Consider the following 20031-nt stretch of genomic DNA (forward strand, 5'->3'; position numbering starts at 1 on the left):
GGTTAACATAGACGACAAACGTAAGACTAAGTGCACAGACACAATTGATAATCTGGACAATAAGAAAATCCAGATATGTTTTCCACAGGGAGCAATACAGAAATAAAAGATGTAAAACAAGTAGCCATCCTGGGCAACAGAAACAGCAGAATCCTCCACATGCATCAAATATTGCAGAGCGCAGGGGTGGAATGATATCAGTCACAGATGCAGCACTGCAGAACAGAATCAATCTAAAAACAGCAATCAAAGAAACATGCAGCAACATATGCCTGAGGAGGTTTGACCTACTTTGTCAGCATAAAGAGTAGATTCCTCCAAAATTCTTTCCAGGAAGCACTGAAATGCAGGAATGAGAACTTTGGAAAGATCCGACAATCTTTGTTGTTATCTGTTTGTGCTGCTTTTTAAAGGAACAATTGGATTGTTTATAATTTGCAAGAGTACGTGTATTTGTTTGGTTGATTTAGCAGAAGCACTGTGGTAAGTTTTACAAGGACGTGAACTTACATCCATGTAACAGTACAAGAGAGGCACGGCTCAGCAGGTTCTGAGGTACCTGTTTACAAAATGTTGTATCCTATCTAAAGATTCTTTACAATTTTACATTGAGAAACATTATTCTTGAAATATTTGACCTGTATAAAGTATCATGTCTTAAATGTATTTCATTCATTTTTGAACCATAAGACTAACAAGCTGAAATGTAACAGGAGGGAACTTAAATACTGACTTAGCTAAACTCTATGACACACGAGGGGAAAACAAAATAGCTGCCATATAACTACCTAACACAAAACAATTAAGCAAACTCCAAACACCCCCCTGGCAATGAAGCATGTTGTTCAGTCCAATGAGGCTGTCAGCAGTACTTCAGATCCCCCAGCCTTTTGCCAACCAGGAAGGAGAAGCCAAACCCGCAGGTATCTCAAACAAAGAGAGACGTATTAATAAAACATAAAACATAAATTTGACCTTGCAGTGTTGATATGGGTGCACTCCATATAAACATTGTAAGGTGTGATGGAAAAAGTAAACTAATTTAATAAAGAAACAATATAATAGGCAATAAATAAAATATATTTAAAGTAGGGACTGCAAAGTAAACTAAAGTGAAGCAAACTAGTGGTGAGGTGTGGAGCTTACCATGTGTGGCTTGGCATCACAAACACAAAGCCAACAACAAAATGCAAAGATGAAAACCACCGCAAGAATTTTTTAAAGCAATCAAACCACTGTGAATTCTACTTTAGAAACAAGAACAGATAGAAACGAAGGCTGCAACCTGACTGGTTACACGTTTGTTACCTGTTCAGAGTCTGGCTGCTGTGCCGGGGTCGGCATTGCTCAGCTTTAACATCACTCTGGGTTCTTGGCTAGCTTAGTGTTAAAATGCCATCTGTGCAGGTTGTCTGTGCGAAGTTGTGTTAGCAGGATCATGCAGCTGTTTCTGTCCTGGACACAGTTTACACTTTACCATCTCACACTTATCCTTTTGTTTAATAAAAATAAAAGTCCAAGCTGTAGACTGTGCCACTATTTTCCTCCTGCAGCACACAAAATGAGATCAATTCCACAAATTTACCCACTTGAAACCAGTTCTCTACAAGAACTTGATTCTTTTATATAATTCAATTCATTTTTATTGATTTGGCGCCAAATCCCAACAGTTACGTCAAGGCACTTTATGTTGTAATGTTTTCTTGTTGTCATGTCTGTCGTTGTCCACCAGGTGTCTGCTTTGGATCATTTTTTCTGTGTAACTGTTGTTTTACACCAGTGATCAGAGTTTTGTTTGTTGGTTTTTTTGTGGCTTGTTTCTTTGTTTGGATTTGTTTTTATCCACATTTGTACATATGTCCGTATATTTTCACCAATAGCTATGACAGGAGATGGGACAACCCTGGAAAAGTAGTGCCAAAACAACCATCTATGCCTAAATGTCTTCAAGACAAAGGAGGTGTTTTTGTTAAATGAAGGGGGCGAATCACTCATCTTCCAGAGATTCACAAATCTCACACCGGCAGGCTAAGAGAGCAGTCCATATCTGACTGAAGAGGAAAAAAATCTAGCACAGAGAGGCTGTGAGTCACAACCAGTAATGCTGATGCCGCACTGAGAGACCATGGGAAAAACGGATAAGTTTGCAGTTTATAAATATGAAATAAAACACTTCAGTGCTTTAAAATGTTTAATAACTTTGTCCATGATGACCTAAATTAAAAAACTCTATATACTGATTGAAAGAAAACCATTGCTTTAAAAATCAACAAGTATGAGATTGACTGATGAATCTTCCTCTGGTCTAAACATGAACTTTGTGGGGTTTTAGGAGGAAGATTTCTTCAGTTATTCCCTCAAGATTATTTTAGCATTTTTCCTATCATACTTGACTGAGACCCTGGAATGAAGACAGAAAGAAATTGTTTTTTCAACAACGTTTTATTTGTAATTATAATAATATTAAATTTCTTCATGTAGTGAATTTTAAAAACAATGGACAATCTCATCTTGATTACTCCTTAAAACTAGAGTTTCATAATACCTCAGAAAAGTTAGTCTTCCAGTTATACATTTCTTTCCACGTGTATAAAGTGACGATCACTACTTATTTAGAGATCAGCTCTTTTTATGCAGTGAAATGTTTTTGTAGATGAAAATGATCATGAGCAGTCATAGCTTCCATGGCTAAACAGACTTAGGAACAGCTCGTTATAAAACACTCAATAACATCATTCAACATCTAGAAGATGTTGGGGTAACACCCATAATGATTGATTTACAGCTGATCTCTGTGCACAGCCAAAATGTCACAACAATGATGAAACTAAAATACAGATTTACACCCACAATATGAAAGACTTTAGTCTATTTCAGTGTGACGAACTCAGCAATATCTCCATAATTATAGTAAAGACTCAGTCCAGCAAAAAGCGGCTGAGTGAATGTGGTCTGGACTCTGTGGAGGAGAGTCATGGTTTCAGAGACGCTGTAGAAGGACAAAATACCTGCTCTGTGATCCAGGTACACTCCTACTCTGGAGGAACGAGGACCTGAGACAGGAGTTTGGATGCTGTTGTGCCAAAATATATAACTGTTTTTGTTGCAATCTAATGCCCAGGATTGGTCATCGTGCCCAAACCAACATTCATCCTGTGCTGTCCTGATATTTTTAGATGCAACTGCTACAATAACTCCTCTTCCTCTCCTCAACACTTCCCAGTAACAACGTTCAGTCAGACTCTCTCTACTAACGACCTGTTTGTAAGAAGTGAATCTGTATGGATGATCAGAATAAGACTCATGATAAAACAATAATGTGACTTTTCTGTTCTCCTCTGATAATAACAGCTGTGTGTGTGCTGTGTTTGGATCCAGTGTGATTTCCTTTGAATATTTTAAGAATCCAGCTCTGGTCTTTGGCTCTGGTTGTGACAGTAAAACATCCACTTCAGTGACTGTCAGTGAGATGTTTGTCCATTCCTCTCTCAGAATGTCCTGTAGTTTATCTCTGAGCTCTGACACAGCTGCTGTCACATCCTCAAAGTAGCTCAGAGGACGGATATTGATGCTGGATGAGTCTGTAGACTCACTGAGTGCTGACAGTGAGGGGTAGTTGTGTAGAAACTGGATGTGATCCTCTGTGTGTGAGAGCTGCTTCAGCTCAGCATCTTTCCTCTTCAGCTCAGTGATCTCCTGCTCCAGCTTCTCCTGAAGCTCTTTGACTCGACTCACTTCAGTTTCCTGCTGGGATCTGATCTGCTGCTTCACATCAGAGCTTCTTTTCTGGATGAGATGGATCAGCTCAGTGAAGATCTTCTCACTGTGCTCCACTGTTTGATCAGCAGACTGATTGATGGCCTCCACCTCCTGTTGAAGCAGCTTCACATCTTTCTCTCTGTCCTGGATTCTCTGCTGGATGTTTTGTCGACTCACCTCCAGCTCTCTCTGCCTCTCAGTCCTTTCTGCTGCAGCTGAGACTGTGTCGTGGCCTTTATGTTCATCCACAGGGCAGAGATAACAGATACTCTGCTGATCAGTACGACAGAACATCTTCATCACCTCATCATGACGAGAGCAGATGTTCTCCTGGAGCTTCTTGGAGGGCTCCACCAGCTTGTGTTTCTTTAATGGAGCCACATCATAATGAGGCTGAAGGTGTTTCTCACAGTAAGAAACCAAACACACTAGACAAGATTTCACAGCTTTTAGCTTCATGCCAGTGCAGAAATCACAGGCCACATCTTCAGGTCCAGCATAGCAGTGATCAGCAGGAGCAGCTTGGAGTCCAGTCTTCTTCAGCTCCTCCACTAAAACTGCTAACATGGTGTTTTTCACCAGGACAGGCCTCGGTGTGAACGTCTGTCTGCACTGAGGGCAGCTGTAGATTTTCTTCTCCTCCTCTCCATCCCAAAAGCCATTAATACACTTCATGCAGTAGCTGTGTCCACAGGGAATAGTCACTGGCTCCTTCAGCAGATCCAAACAGATCGAACAAGAGAAAGTTTCTTGGTCCAGCCGAACTCCTTTCTGCGCCATTTCTCGTCTCAGTATCAGCGACTGTGTGAGTTTCACTTCCGTATAAATGAAACTAATCTGAGCTCTGATCTAAACAACATGTGTTGCTGCTGTGAATGTGGCCTTTGAGCTCTTACAGATTGCCACATGTTGCTTACACCCATCTACAAAGTTGAGATCAGAAGGGGAGGGAACAAGTGAACATGAGGACAGAGAGGAGGTGCTGAGTCAGAGAGCGGGGGGGGGGGGGGGTTATGGGGCAGTGACTCATTACAGGAAGCCAAGAGATGTGTGTCTAACACTTCTGCAGTTATGGCAGACAATTAAATACTCTGATGGCAGAGTTTACAGTCTGATATGCTCTGATAACTTTGATTTAGTGCTGCTGAGCTTTGTGTGTTGTAAACTATTATCTATTGTTTGTGATAGCTTGTTGTTTCTTATAACATGTATGACTGTCAAGCTGACATTAATTGTCTTTTATTGGCATATACTTTGTTGTGCAGTCAGAAACCCTGACCAGGAGTCTTTCACTGAGGTTTCCTGCTTGTTTCTAAACACTCTGCATCAGAGTTTATGTCCAAAACTCTCAAAATGTCAGAAAATAATTATCTAGAAAGAATTTCACCCATATCTGTAAAATTAAAACAAATAGAAATAAAAGGAGCAGATTTAAAAATGAAGAGAAAATCCCTTTATTGATTCATCTGGTGACACAGCTGATTAAACCTCAGTATGTCTATTTATAAAATGCTTTGTACAGGCATATAATCACTAAGTACAGTAATAATAATAATAGACAAAGGGCTGTGCTCTGAACCCATTCCTACACTCACTCTACACCCATGACATTATTAGCTCTTTTTGGGGGAAAAAGAGCTAATAACATAACTGAGAGGTTTTCAGGATTGAGTTCACTTGCTGATGAGATAGCCCTGGAAAATTATTGCCAAAACGAGCATTTATGCCTGAATATCTCAGAAAGAAAGGCGGTTATTGTGAATTACATGAAGGTGGAGGAGCATTCACCTGCTGGTACTCATGAATAACTCAACTGTGGAAACAGTGGACAGCTTTAAATACTTCCGAATACCAGTGTTGGGGAGTAACGGAATACATGTACCGCCGTTACGTATTTAAAATACAAAATATGAGTAACTGTATTCCATTACAGTTACCGTTTAAAAAGGTGGTATTTAGAATACAGTTACTTTGTTGAAATAAATGGATTACACGGCGGTACTTCCCTGTTTCATATTGTCGCGGGTCAGGACTGTTTGGGTTTTGTTTGACAGCTACGTTCTGTTGTTCCCAGTGTTGCCAACTCCTTAGTAAGGAAAATCGCTATTGGCTGTCCTAAAAGTCGCTAGAAGTCGCCAAATGACGTCATCACCTAATTTGCATATTTTGTCATACTAATGTAATTGTAACCTACGTTGTTGGAGAGAGAAATAACGTTGTGGAAGAGACATAAAGTGAGTAAAAAACGTCCTAAATGCAGTTAGAATTTATTTAGAACTACAAATTAAATTTATTTTAGCAATTATTGTTTTTTAATGTCACAATTCCAACCCTGCTCCTTTATCCAGGCCTGGACTGGCAAAAGTGACCCGAAATTGGCACTCTGGTGGAGTTACTTTGTGTGTGAGAGTGTGTGTTTATAAGTAGTTTTAAACCTTGTGATCCACAAAACAGCCTAACAGTAAAAGAAGAACTCATGAGCGATTCATTTGCAGTTTGGACGCACAGGTGTGAACGTCTCCTGCCTTGATAGCAGCTGGGGGAGGACTATCCTCCACCCGTGAGCGCTTTGGCACGGGTGAGGCGCCCACGGCAGCACCTCTGCTTGTTGAGAGTGAGAGCGATACGCGTTTTCACGTCAAAAAGTCGTCATAAATAAGTCTCCAATAATACCAGAAAAAGTCGCCAGATTTGTCGCTAGTCGCTTTTTAGAAAAAGAGTCGCTAAGGGGGTCTGAAAACTCGCTAAATATAGCGACAAAGTCGCTAAGTTGGCAACACTGGTTGTTCCAGGCGGCAGCGTTATGGTTGCCATGGTTACAGGGTGACGCTCTCTCTCTGCGTGTTTCCTGGGTGAGAGAGCGTTGTTGTGCTAAGCTAATAGGCAGAATGCTACAGGTATAGCTCTAAAGAATGTAGCATCATAGGCAGTGTAGTCCGTGCTGCAGGGAGAATGGACTGCCATACCCGTTATGTGTCTGTGAGCGAGGGAGGGAGGAAAAGGAAAAGTACGAGCTGTCATCGAGCAAAAACGGGAGCTAGAAGCATGTAAATATAATAATAACCACTGCAGCCAAGAAGAGTGCCTGACGAGCCCAGTTGTAAGTAAGCTATTAAGACTCGACTGTACGCTGTGTTCGTGTTTTCCTCCGAAACAATAAGTTCGGTTGGAGCAGCCTTTCAACGTCTCTCTCTGTCTCTGCTAGCAAAGTTGACCCAGACAACAAAGTAAAGCTATTTTTCAGCTACGAGCCTGACACGGAACCCACCGTATTAGCCAGAGGTCCCTTTACTACGGTTCGGAGCCGCGGACCTTCAGTAACAGTAATAAATCACAGCAATAGTACATTCATGTAGTTGTAAACAGCATGATAATATATTAAGTAATCCAAAGTATTCAGAATACGTTACTCTCATCGAGTAACGTAACGGAATACGTTACAGAATACATTTTGGGGCATGTATTCTGTAATCTGTAATGGAATACATTTTAAAAGTAACCTTCCCAACACTGCCGAATACACAAAGACTTTATATGCGCTACTCATTAAACTGTTGTTAAAAAGAAAACCAACACCTTGGACCTCAAATTCTCAAAGGAACTTCAACTGCAACACAAGAGTGTGCTCTATATTTTTATGTTTATATATTACAGTTAGTCCTTGAGGTTAAGTGGCTTGAATCAACCTTTGTTGTGATTTGGCACTATATAAATAAAATTGAATTAAATTTAAATTAAATTGAAAGTATTTCAGGTGTTTCGGGAGAAAAACTGAACAAAAAGTTATTTATAGTAAAAACCTTCACTTTGTTCACATGCTAAACATTAAAAACAATGCATGAAGTTATCATTGATTGCAATTATCAAAGGTATAGGATTATAACATCTAAAGCTGGGAATACACTGTGTGTTTTTTCAGTCGCAGTATTCAGCTCCTGCTCAAACTGTACCACTGAATCACAGGGGTTAGAAGTTCGTAGGTCATCGTTCTCACATTATACGCTCTGATGCAACCTGCGTGCTCACAGTGTACGTCCAAATTTTAGCTTGGTAACATTTCGTGTTACCAAAGGTTATATTATTTAGCTAATATGTGACACAAAATCTGTCTCTCGCTCTCCCCCTCTCTCCTTTGCTGACACGCACACACACACACACACACACACACACACACACACACACACACACACACACACACACACACACCACCACCATCAACTTTTCTAAATTGCTAATGAAAACATAACTGAGCAGCAAAGCAAAAATTCTAGCTCAAGTGAAAAATCCACTCCAATTTAAACCCACAACAATATGAACGAGTTCAGTCTATTTCAGTTTGATGAACTCAGCAATATCTCCATAATTATTGTAAAACATAAGTCCAGCAAAAAGCGGCTTAGTGAATGTGGTCTGAACTCTGTGGAGGAGAGTCATAGTTTCAGAGACTTTATAGAAAGACAAAATACCTGCTTTGTGATCCAGGTACACTCCTACTCTGGAGGACCCATGACCTGAAACTGGAGTTTCAATGTTGTTATGCCAAAATGTGTAACTGTTTTTGGAACAATCTAATGCCCAAGATTTGTCATTACGACCAAATCCACACACTTTTCCACACCCTGCTCTTCTAATGTTCTTGTACGCGACTGCTACATAAACTCGCCCTTTCCTCTCCACCTCCCAGTAACAACGTCCAGTCAGACGTTCTCTACCCAGAACTTGATAACAATATCTGAATCTGTTTGGATGATCAGGATAAGACTGCTGATGTTTCACAAATGTAACTTTTTTGTTCCCCTCTGATAATAACAGCTGTGTGTTTGCTGTGTTTGGATCCAGTGTGATGTCACGCGAATATTTTAAGAATCCAGCTCTGGTCTTTGGCTCTGGTTGATCTGACAGTAAAACATCCACTTCAGTGACTGTCAGTGAGATGTTTGTCCGTTCTTCTCTCAGAATGTCCTGTAGTTTATCTCTGACCTCTGACACAGCTGCTGTCACATCCTCAAAGTAGCTCAGAGGACGGATATTGATGCTGGATGAGTCTGTAGACTCACTGAGTGCTGACAGTGAGGGGTAGTTGTGTAGAAACTGGATGTGATCCTCTGTGTGTGAGAGCTGCTTCAGCTCAGCATCTTTCCTCTTCAGCTCAGTGATCTCCTGCTCCAGCTTCTCCTGAAGCTCTTTGACTCGACTCACTTCAGTTTCCTGCTGGGATCTGATCTGCTGCTTCACATCAGAGCTTCTTTTCTGGATGAGATGGATCAGCTCAGTGAAGATCTTCTCACTGTGCTCCACTGTTTGATCAGCAGACTGATTGATGGCCTCCACCTCCTGTTGAAGCAGCTTCACATCTTTCTCTCTGTCCTGGATTCTCTGCTGGATGTTTTGTCGACTCACCTCCAGCTCTCTCTGCCTCTCAGTCCTTTCTGCTGCAGCTGAGACTGTGTCGTGGCCTTTATGTTCATCCACAGGGCAGAGATAACAGATACTCTGCTGATCAGTACGGCAGAACATCTTTATCACCTCATCATGACGAGAGCAGATGTTCTCCTGGAGCTTCTTGGAGGGCTCCACCAGCTTGTGTTTCTTTAATGGAGCCACATCATAATGAGGCTGAAGGTGTTTCTCACAGTAAGAAACCAAACACACCAGACATGATTTTACAGCTTTTAGCTTCATGCCAGTGCAGAAATCACAGGCCACATCTTCAGGTCCAGCATAGCAGTGATCAGCAGGAGCAGCTTGGAGTCCAGTCTTCTTCAGCTCCTCCACTAAATCTGCTAACATGGTGTTTTTCACCAGGACAGGCCTCGGTGTGAAAGTCTGTCTGCACTGAGGGCAGCTGTAGATTTTCTTCTCCTCCTCTCCATCCCAAAAGCCATTAATACACTTCATGCAGTAGCTGTGTCCACAGGGAATAGTCACCGGATCCTTCAGTAGATCCAAACAGATCGAACAAGAGAAAGTTTCTTGTGTCAGCTGAACTCCTTTCTGCGCCATTTCTCCTCTCAGTATCAGCGACTTTGCGAGTTTCACTTCCGTATGACTGACGCTAGTCTGAGCTTACCAGCATGTATCTGTAGTGAATCGGGCCTGTGAGCTCTTCCGTGTTACCACATGTTTGTCACATTCATCTTCAAACTGCAGATCGAAAGGGGAGGGAACACAGAAACATGTTGACAGAAAGGAAGTATGGAGTTAGAGAGCAGGAAGAAGACGAAGGGTGTGATTCGTTTCAGGAAGAGGAGAAATGCTTGTTGAACACTTCTTATAACAGAGCTTGTTTCACACTTTTTTTCAAAACGTGTTTAAGTCTGCTAAAATAATTTTAGCTTCTTTTCCTTCATCCCAGTGCAGACATCACTGTTTTTTCTGTCTATTCCTGTGTGTCATTTATATAAAAGGTAACTTTTGACAGAAATAGACCATGTGTCATGTGAGAATATAGAGCCCATGCCTTTATTGCACATAAATGTAATATATTTTTAAAAGACACACAGTTAATTAAATTATTTTAGTATCGTGTCATGAACAATATTTTCTGACCAAACAGGCTCAGACACCGTTATCCACAAAGATATCAAAACTGGAGCAGTGAGATACAGACAGGTGACAAATTAAAGGAAAAAACTTCGTCATGAGGTTTTTGTGTACCATGTGCCCTCAGAACAGCTTCAGTCTTTCATGGTATTGATTCTGCAAGTCTCTTAAAATCTAAAGAACAAATGAAATGAAAAAAAAGTGTTTTTTTTAGAGTTTTGATGAAATTGTTAAGATCACTTTATTTTACGTCATTCAAAAGATAATGATGAAATCATGACTCATGAAAGATGTTCAGCTTGGTTGAGACTGCCTGGCTTTGATGGCCAAAGCGCATGACTCACACCATTTTCATACTCCTGAAATATTCTATGATCCTCCTTCAGTCCAGTCCCATCAATATAGAAATGTTTCACCCTACACGGTGACTGTGAAAGTGCTGTGGTCAGACGGTCCAGTCTGAGTATTTCAGACACTTGCTGATCTATTGGATTTTCTAGCACAACCACATCTAAGGTCTACAGACAACGGTCTAAAAAAAAGTCTAGCAAGCTGAAGTTTTCTGGGTGAACATTTTTTGTTGATGTCAGAGGTCAGAGGAGAATGGCCAGAGTACTTTGAGCACTTTTGAAGGCAACAATGACTCAAGTAGCCGCTTGTTACAAACTAAGGCAAGCAGAAGAGCATCTCTGAACATATAACATGTTCCTCTTTGAAGGCAATGGCCTGCAGCAGCAGAAGACAATGCTAGGTGCCATTGCCGTCAGCTAAGGATGAGTTTTTTGCTGCAGCATTTGAATTATACCTCTGGTATCATCTCACTCTGATCCTTTTGTGCAATAAAAATAAAGGTTATGTCCATATCCACTCTGCAGACTGCGCCCTATTTTTCTAATCTGGTACACTCTGTGTAGAGGTGTTTTTTTTTCTGTTCTCAAACTGATCTCCCCGTTGGAGCTCAGTCTGGGGGGAGTTATTTTTTTTATCCTTATCTTTCCTCATGTGGTGCATTTTCCATTGTTATACCTTTCTGACCTGTCTTCCCCATGTGATGTTTTTTTGTATGTTTGTATGGTTTGTATGGAGGTTAAGATGGCACCGCGATTGCGTGCGATAGGTCGGCAGCCTTAACATGAAATTTCGCACTCGTGGGACTAATAAAGGTATCTTATCTTAAACTGTAGCAAGTGTGAGTGGAGCTGATGAGCAGAATCAACAGGCAAGGAGATTAACAAATCCAAGGAATTTAACTATTGGGAACCAGTTTGTGACTCCCATCCCTAATGATGACAGATTTCATTTATAGAAAGTAAAACACAAGCAAAGTGAAATCAATCAAAAAGGATGAAAAGTATAAAAAAAAAATACAGATTTTTTTGTTCAAAGGCCAGACTTTTTAGTGAGTCTGGATGTGTGGGGGCAGTTTTATACAACTCAGTAGCTAACTTATACTTATCAAAATCCTAAAATATTCAGAAGCTTTGTACAATTCAGATTTTAAAAGACAGCTCAGTTTAGGACCGTAGAAAACCAACATCTCATGTCTGTGGCATTTGAAAACTAAAGTCAACTGAATACAAATTTTGTGGGAAGATGATGAAGTGTTGTAATGATTACTACAAACACTACTGATGTTATACATTGTGGATGTAGTGAAGAAAAAGACGAAGAGGGCTGGCATAACTAAAGAGGATGCTAGAAACTGTGAGATATTGGAAGATGAGTCACTCTGGCGACCCCTAAAGGGAGCAGTTGAAAGAAAAAAAAAAGATTGAAATCATTTTCTTTTTCTTACTATGTTGTTGTAATTTTGCTCCCAAGAGCTGACATACTGGTTTAATGATGCTGAAATGTCTCCTGCAGTTTCCATCAGTATTTCTGTCAAACACTCAGATTTTAATAATAATATAATGTCAAAACTCTAAAACAAATTTCACCCAAATCTGTAAAACTAAAACAAATAAAAAGAAATTGAGCAGATTAAAAAATGAAGCAAAGGCAGAAAAATCCATTCATTAACTTAGCTGATTAACTACAGTCAGTAAATTTATTTACATAACACTTTTCACAGACATGTAATCACAAAGTACTGTACAACAAAATTGGTAAACTATAAACTATAAAAAATAAAAATACAGTAGAAAATTAAAATAGAGGTAAAACAAAACCAGTTACCAGTACTGTGCAAATGTCTCGAGCACCCCTCTTTTCTTTACATTTTACTTTCAAGGAGCCAGAGTTGTAATTTTTGACAGTTGGACAGGTAATCCATTTCTAGGTCACAGCAGCAAGTATAGCAGCAGGTATAAGCAGAGACACCCAGAGTTGAATTTTTCCAGCCACCTCCTCTAGTTTTTCCTAAGGGCCACCAATAAGTTCCCAAACCAGCTGAGAGATAAAATCTCTCCATTGTTTCTCCTGGGGCCACATCCTGCAGTACCCAGAACACTTCACACTGGACACTTTCTGGTTATATGCAAAAACCACCTTAAACATCTCCTTTTGATATTTGGGGAGTAGGAGCTCGACTCTGAGACGGAAAAACACGTGAAACGGTCCATTCAGAGTCAATGTCCCTAGCTTTCATCAGAATGCTGTTAAAGCTCTCAGAGTTAACGATCTTGTGAACTGGAACCTCTACCAGATGCTTTCAGCACATCTACAGTATGGGTATGCAAGGTCGTTCTGGCATCCTTCCCCACCACGTCCTCCAACTCACCACTAGCTAATGATCAACTGACAACTCATAACCTGACTGTTCAGAACATACAGCTGCAGACCTGACTATATGATTACAAAATTGATCAGCAATCTATGGCTCAGGTTTTGCTTCACTTCTTATGTTGAGTGTTGGGGACCCTAAGTAGCCCAGGTACATGCTGAGTAGTTCTCGGATAATATTCGGCATGTAAGCAGAGACATCAGCCAGGAAACGTTCGCCAACCCAAAGATGCAGGGAAAAAAAACGCCCAAAACAACTGTTGAACCAGAAGGAAACAAGTATACCTGGAAAACTCCAGAGTAGAGTAGTAGCAGGGCTCGCAAAATCACTAGCCCCGGGACGTCAGGCTAGCGATTTTTCCAGTTGGGCTACCAAAATCTAACTCAGCCCTGCCCGTCGGGCTATTGTAGGAAGGAAAATATATGTCTATGCTTTTGCATTCTTTCGCCAATGTAGCTGAGTAATTATGTCATTGGCATCGATGAGCTGCTGTCAATGTGTGACATATTGAAATCGTGTTTGAATTTGCGCTTGCTTTTTGCTTTCACTTTCATTTTGCGATCGCGCGAACGGTGTGTAGAGAGCGACAGCACTGATTGGTGAGTGACGATTAATTGCGCACCAATTCCTCTGACATCTTATCACTCATTAGCTTACTATTCAAACGCTACAAGTGAAATCTCTTGCAGCAAGCTTAAATATGTGAGAGGTTGAGTGCGCAAAGAATCGCTGACCGTTATGTAAGTGCGTGTGTAAAGCAGCAGGATATATATTTTAGTTCTGCTGAGCCAAATAAGACAGGTCAGGGTGAAGAAGGGGCAGCCAAAGAAAAGCTCACCGCAAAACGGAAAAGTTATGACAAATCAGACTATGAGGCAAAAAGAAAGCGCAGCTTTTTTGGTTTCATGGACAAAAGAATTTCTGTGGCTGGAATATGACAAGCTAAAGAACATGATGTTCTGCCAGGTGTGTTGCGAGTTTCATTTGATTTCTGAGTCGACAAGCGCCTTTGTTACTGGGACCAGTAATTTTAAGAAAGACCCCATCAGAACCCATGAGAAATGCATTATTGCCCAGTCTGCAGTATCTTTCCCAGAAAAAAACAGCAATTGCAAAAAAAACCCAAAACATACTAAAAATAAACCAAGCACAACAAGAACTCCTGAAAAATCTGTTTAGAACAGCGTGGTATATTGCAAAGAGTGAACTACCACTGGCAAAATTTATCAGTCTTTGCAAACTTCAAAAAGCAAATGGCCTCGATCTTGGTTCCACTTGCCTCTTACCCGTGACTTCAGTGGAAATTTCAGATTCAGGATCTGACACAGACTGATTCATGTTCTACACATTTCTTACAAGTTCATAGAAATTTCTGTTCAATTTGAACCAAGTATTTGAGTTGATGGTTGTAATTTTTATACAGTTGTTGTGATTTGTATTTTAACAATTTTTTTAATTAACTTTTGTTTCCGTTACAATATTATCCTTTAATGTATAATATTGTAAAGGAAACAAAACATAAAAAAATAGCTTTCTTTTTTATTCGGGCTACTTAAATTTATTTTGGGCTACCAAAAACTGAAGAATGCCTGCCCAAAGGGCTACCAGAGATTTTGAAATTTTGCGAGCCTTGAGTAGAGTAGTACTTTCCCAGAGACTGGTTGCACAACCCAACCTGTGCATTGAGGGGAGCCCAACTATATCTAGAGGTATATCTTGACCTTAGCCACCAGCTCAGGATTCTTCCCCACCACATGTACCCAAATTCAGTTTCATTACCTGGGGGTTGCCAGTTAGTTGCTTGCACACATTCCAGGCTCTGGTTGTCAATCGTCAATCCAGTACTATCTTCAGTCAATTACTCATCATAAACTTGGAAAAACTTTATGTTGCATCCTGCCTACTTCACATTAACAGCAGTTATGTCACTTTCTATGTTCTCTGGTCACCACGTCACAATTAATTTTTTTTAAAAAGTACAATAAAAAAAGGTTCCAATGCGTCATAATAATAAGCCAAATAAACAATTGTGAGAGTTCTGTACACGTCTCAACCTGAATATGAGGTCACATTTTCCCTTAGTTGTTGCAGTGATTTGGTTTTTCACCAGTGTGGGCTCTATCATCGGCACACTGCCATGTCTGACAGCTCTCACTCATTTGTAATCTTTAACCAGTATGAATTCCCATGTGTCGTTTCAGGTTTGCCATCTGACTAAATCTTTTCCCACAGATTGCACAAGAATGTGGTTTCTCACCTGTGTGGATTCTTACATGAGTTTCCAGTGTTGATTTCTGACTGAATCTTTTACCACAGGTGCTACACGAATGCGGCCTCTCACCTGTATGAGTTCTGATGTGAGTTTTCAAGTGTATCATACGACTGAATCTTTTCCCGCAGGTGCTACAAGAATGCGGTTTGTCACCTGTGTGATTTTGCACGTGAGTTTTCAAAGTTATCATGTGACTGAATCTCTTCCCGCAGGTGTTACAAGAATGTGGCTTCTCGCCCGTGTGAATTCTCATGTGTGTTTTCAAGTTTGCCATCTGACTAAATCCTTTCCCACAGATGCTACAGGAATGTGGCTTTTCACCTGTATGTGTTCTCAGATGTTTAGTCAAGTTGGATTTACACTGAAAGGCTTTTCCACAAGTGTCACATTTTACAGACTTTCTACTTGTATCAGTTTTACACTGGCTGTCTAAAGCCTGAGAGTCATTTACTCTTCTAATATGACTTCTGTCTATTTGATGTCTCAACAGATCTGCACATCTAGTCGATCCTTCGTTTCTGCTCTCTGGTTCAGGACAGTTGTGAGAAAGGAGCTGGTCACTGTTTGGTTCACTTTCCTCATAAGTAGAAGTCACCATAAAGGTATCAGTCTCCTCTTTCAGTATAAGGTGCTCTCCCTCTTGACTGGTGTAGAGTTCCTCTGGTTCCTCTTTAATCTCTGGATGCCCTGGGTCTTTCTGATCAAGACTGGAGTTCCTCTCCGGGATGCAGACCTGTTGGGGGAGACCCTCCTCTTCCTTACATTCATGTTGTTGTGGGATTGCTGAAGGAACAAAAGGACACAAGAAAAAAGCTTCCTAATGTTATGACAGGAAAACACTAAAAACAGTATGGTATGTCATTCAAAATATGAAACCTGACCTGTTTGCTTCAAAAGTCAATCCTATTAATTCCAGTTTGCATAAGTCAGTTTTTGTTTCAACTGCATGTGATCTTAATGTTCTGGATCTTCAGTCCTGGCTTCAACAACTTGAAAAAGAAAATGCTCAGCAAGTTGATAAAGTAAAATACTTGGAAAACCAAAGCTGACCGAGTTCCCCCTTTGTTTTCTTTGTCTTCGTCCGCTGCCATAAAGAAGCTTCCTTCATGTCATCCATGAACTCACCATCATAACATTGACCTGCTGAGGTGCATTCTGTTATTTTCTTTAGTCAGTTATTACTTTTTAGTGGATTGTTCAATGTGATTTCTAAAATTATATTATATATGGGTTCGTATACAAAGTGTAAACCTGCACGTTGAAAGGAGCGATTTCAGATGGTTCGAGGATGCCTCATGGGCACCTCCCTTTGCAGGTGTTCTGGTCATGCCCAGAAACCTGCTGGAGACATAAAAATTACTCATCTAGCCTGGGAATGCCAGGCTAGATGATCCAGTTCCACAGGATCCCTCAGTTGGAGAGGAATGTCTGGAAAAGTGTGCTTAGCTTACTGACCCAACTTCGGATAAGTGGATGGATGGATAGATAGTACTCATCTGTTATGTAGAAAACATAACAAGCAATGGGAAAACAACATGAATTGAATTGCTTGTTTGTTGTATCCCACATTGTAGATGAGTTACCAAACATTTGAATAACACGAAGTCAGCGTTCATTTCACAAAAACAGAGTTCAACCTGTCTTGTTCTTACATCTTTCTCTGTCTCTGAGTAAACATTCTCACCCTGTGAAATAAAGCAGTGATACCTTTAGCTAGCAAATACACAGTGTAACATGTGAACTGAAGAAAATCAGATATAATGACAGCCCTAAAAAGCAAATTTTTCAGGCTCATAGCCTGGATTTATGCCCCAGTACAGTCCTGCATATAACTAAACAGGAGTAATGTTTAGCCACATTAAGATGTGTGGATCCACTGTGAAAAAGTAGGCTTGCTTGTTAGCACTTATAACATTAGCCACACTTGACTAACTAGTCTGACATTTGGGGTATTTTAAATTATTTTATAGTATGTTATAATGATCTCTTCAACCTGATCTATATCTAAAGGCCTACGGGTCTTGTTTTGGGAAATGAGCTACATTTGTTGTATTTTTAGTTGTAATGAATGTTTTTTGTTTGCAAGCCCTTTTTGTGTATGTTTGGACAAACTGTGTAATTTCTTTCTATAGTTTTATCATTAATGTCCATTTTGTATCTGAGGGTGTTTGGATCAAAGATTTTTATATTTTTGGCTCTTTCTGTGTGAAATACTACCTTTAAATATTTCAAATATCTGCTCCACGTTAGCTTTTTGCTTATTCAAACATGTTTTGTTACTCAAACCAGACTACATATATTTTCATTAAGTTAATCAGTGTTAATTTGTTTTATCGTTGCTTTGTAAAAAGCTATCATTTTATTTATTTTGTCTTGTGACCTTTTGTTTTCTGTTTGCTTGTCTTATTCGTTCTGTGTTAGTTGTGTATAGTATGTGTTGCTCTCTTATCATTTGTTGCATGAATTTTTGTTTGGACCCCTTCAACAAAGAGATGCTACAGCTCAAGAGGTTTATCAACATATAATGAATCTGATTCAGATGTAGAGCTGTGTGATGTCATGTCGTGTAATGAGACTTATGACTATGACTCAAACTAAATGACTAATATTAAGGAAAGAGGTGCGATATATGGTCATCTCCATAGAAGCTTCCAAAATATTATTTATATTTATATTATTTATTATTATTATTATTTATTACTTTGTAATTTTCCACAGTTTATGTGTACAGGAAGTAAGTATGCAGCCAGTCTGAACCAGTTTGCTCATTGTAGCTCTTTTCATTCAGTCTCAAGGTCGGTCTTTCTTTATCAGGCAGGCTCACTCAATAAATGCCTCTCAGAGGGCAGTTCTTTGTTAACCAGCCTGCACAAAATGCTTTGTGTGTCTGTTCATGCTGGTCCTTCTGCAGCTTTAATGAAGCACTCAAAGACATTGGAAGTGGGCTTTTTCCCCCCAGATTTCCACCACACAGCTGAATCATTTTAGTCTGAGCTAAAGCTGCTGCAAAAGCTTACAGCAAAATTCATAATCACGATTATTTTTGGTCACATAAACCTGTTGCAGTTTCACTCATTTAACAGGGTAAATTTTGAAAATAAAACCTACATTTAAGTCAAATCGATTTGTTTGTTTAAAAGAGACGAGAGTGATGGGAGACACAGCGTCGTCTTGCAGGGAGTTTGGCCCTGATCAGGCGGTGATTTTGATCACTGAACCCATCAAAGGATGAAGATGGGTGGTGAGGAGCAGAGGACTCTCCTGCCTCAGGACCCACAGGGTAAGGGACAGAGAGATCAAGCTGTCAGCCAGCTGTGGCACAAGTTTTGTCTCACATTTTAACCTCAAAAGTGACTTTCTCTGCGCCTTACTCAGTGTGTAATGCTAAAAGTTTACATTTGTGTATATATATATATATATATATATATATATATATATATATATATATATATATATATATATACAAATGTGTATATATATACACATATATATATATACATAGCTGCACCAGGGTCCTACATGATCATCGCAGTTATACATACCTGTTATGTGTAACTTTGTCTCGGGTTTCCGGCTGATATCCAGCAGTCTGCGCTGACGGCTGATCTCCTCCTCATACTGGACCATCGTTGTTTCAACCTCAGAGGAGATGTCTTCAGCTGTAGCAGTTAGTCTCTCCCAGATAAAGTCTCTCAAATGCTGAACTGAAGACATTGTTGCTTCAGTAACTGAAACATTTGTCAAACCAAAATCTTCCAGCTAACTGCAGACATATATGTGTCACACCTGAAGATAACATCCATCAGAGCCCTTGAGTACTAAAGCTGTATCCCAATTCAGGGGCTGCATCCTTCTCCGAGGCTGCTTTAATTGAGATCGTCTAGCCTACGACGCGCTGCTCCTGTTGCTTAGCAACGCTGACAGTAGCAGCTGAGAGCCTTTTTTACAGCATTGCTTGATGGATGTGAAAATATCAATTGTATCTCGTTTATTTAATTTTTACAGGAGATGTGATGTGCCTTACATTGAGAGAGGACCACACCCAGGTGCAGTAATGTTAACACTAGGAAACAACAGTTAGGTATGTAGATAAAAGCAGAGTCATTTAAATTTAACTTTATTTAGTTAATAAACTGATTCTCCTTTCTTTGCTTTATTTTAAACCTGCTCAGGTTAATTTTATTTGTTTTATTTTTTAACAGATTTGGGTGAAATTATTTTTGTCCAGAAGCTCTGACTGTTATGTGTTTGCAGGAGCCAAATGCAGATTCTCAGACAAAGTGAGTCAAAAGAAAATACTTTTAATTTTATAGGTGGAAGTTCAACCTTTCTGGGTACTCCGGCATTCATCCCTCAGTCGCCTCTCATCCGAGAAGCTTCTTCAGTTCTAAGGTCAAATGGTGGGGAGTCCCAGATATAAACCTAGTGGGAGTTTCCCCACACAGAGAGACAAAAGGACCCCCTGATGATCCTCTAATCGCCTGAGCCAAGGTGTGAAACTGGGTGTGGGTCCCAATCAGCCAGAGTTTCGGGTGAGTTCATTGTTCACTCATTGTTCCTGTGCCGACATATCAGACGTTAAAGTGTGTTTCTGTGTCTCTAGATTCCCCAGACCCATCCCCGTGTTTCCACGTGTGGAGTGTGGAGAGAGGTCGGCGTGGACATGTGTGGGATTTCCCTTTTTCCGTGGAACCCTGCCCCTCACGTCTTGTAAATAGCACAATTTCCACACTGC

General features: G+C 40.2%; 3 protein-coding genes across 4 annotated transcripts; all 3 read right to left on the reverse strand.

Annotated features, from left to right (window-relative positions):
- Positions 1 to 2423: 2423 nt before the first annotated feature.
- Positions 2424 to 4611, reverse strand: LOC146497106 (E3 ubiquitin/ISG15 ligase TRIM25-like). Of its 2 annotated transcripts, XM_085140897.1 has the most exons (2): positions 3736 to 4611; positions 2868 to 3037 (listed from the first exon to the last, which is right to left on the reverse strand). In XM_085140897.1, exons 1-2 carry the CDS (start codon positions 4537 to 4539, stop codon positions 2981 to 2983), a joined length of 861 nt encoding a protein of 286 aa, XP_084997023.1. In that variant the 5' UTR covers positions 4540 to 4611; the 3' UTR covers positions 2868 to 2980. The 2 variants fall into 2 exon arrangements, with proteins under 2 accessions (XP_084997022.1, XP_084997023.1); XM_085140896.1 differs by having other exon boundaries at positions 2424 to 4587.
- Positions 4612 to 6083: 1472 nt separating this feature from the next.
- On the reverse strand, positions 6084 to 9886 carry LOC146497107 (tripartite motif-containing protein 16-like). Its single transcript, XM_085140726.1, has one exon. It carries the CDS (start codon positions 9760 to 9762, stop codon positions 8086 to 8088), a length of 1677 nt encoding a protein of 558 aa, XP_084996852.1. The 5' UTR covers positions 9763 to 9886; the 3' UTR covers positions 6084 to 8085.
- Positions 9887 to 14515: 4629 nt separating this feature from the next.
- On the reverse strand, positions 14516 to 19380 carry LOC146497108 (uncharacterized). The gene is made up of 2 exons (XM_085140918.1): positions 18839 to 19380; positions 14516 to 16079 (listed from the first exon to the last, which is right to left on the reverse strand). Exons 1-2 carry the CDS (start codon positions 19008 to 19010, stop codon positions 15193 to 15195), a joined length of 1059 nt encoding a protein of 352 aa, XP_084997044.1. The 5' UTR covers positions 19011 to 19380; the 3' UTR covers positions 14516 to 15192.
- Between the last annotated feature and the right edge of the window lie 651 nt (positions 19381 to 20031).

Source organism: Neolamprologus multifasciatus, chromosome 18, assembly GCF_963576455.1.
Source record: "Neolamprologus multifasciatus chromosome 18, fNeoMul1.2, whole genome shotgun sequence".
Classification (NCBI taxonomy): Eukaryota; Metazoa; Chordata; class Actinopteri; order Cichliformes; family Cichlidae; genus Neolamprologus; species Neolamprologus multifasciatus.

Bases quoted from the DNA above. Each gene is read 5' to 3' on its own strand.
- LOC146497106 (XM_085140896.1), bottom strand. From the start codon at position 4,539: ATGGCGCAGAAAGGAGTTCGGCTGGACCAAGAAACTTTCTCTTGTTCG.
- LOC146497107 (XM_085140726.1), bottom strand. From the start codon at position 9,762: ATGGCGCAGAAAGGAGTTCAGCTGACACAAGAAACTTTCTCTTGTTCG.
- LOC146497108 (XM_085140918.1), bottom strand. From the start codon at position 19,010: ATGTCTTCAGTTCAGCATTTGAGAGACTTTATCTGGGAGAGACTAACT. The intron at 16,080-18,838 runs GTATGTATAACT...TTGTTCCTTCAG, and splicing joins GACAAAGTTACACATAACAG to CAATCCCACAACAACATGAA.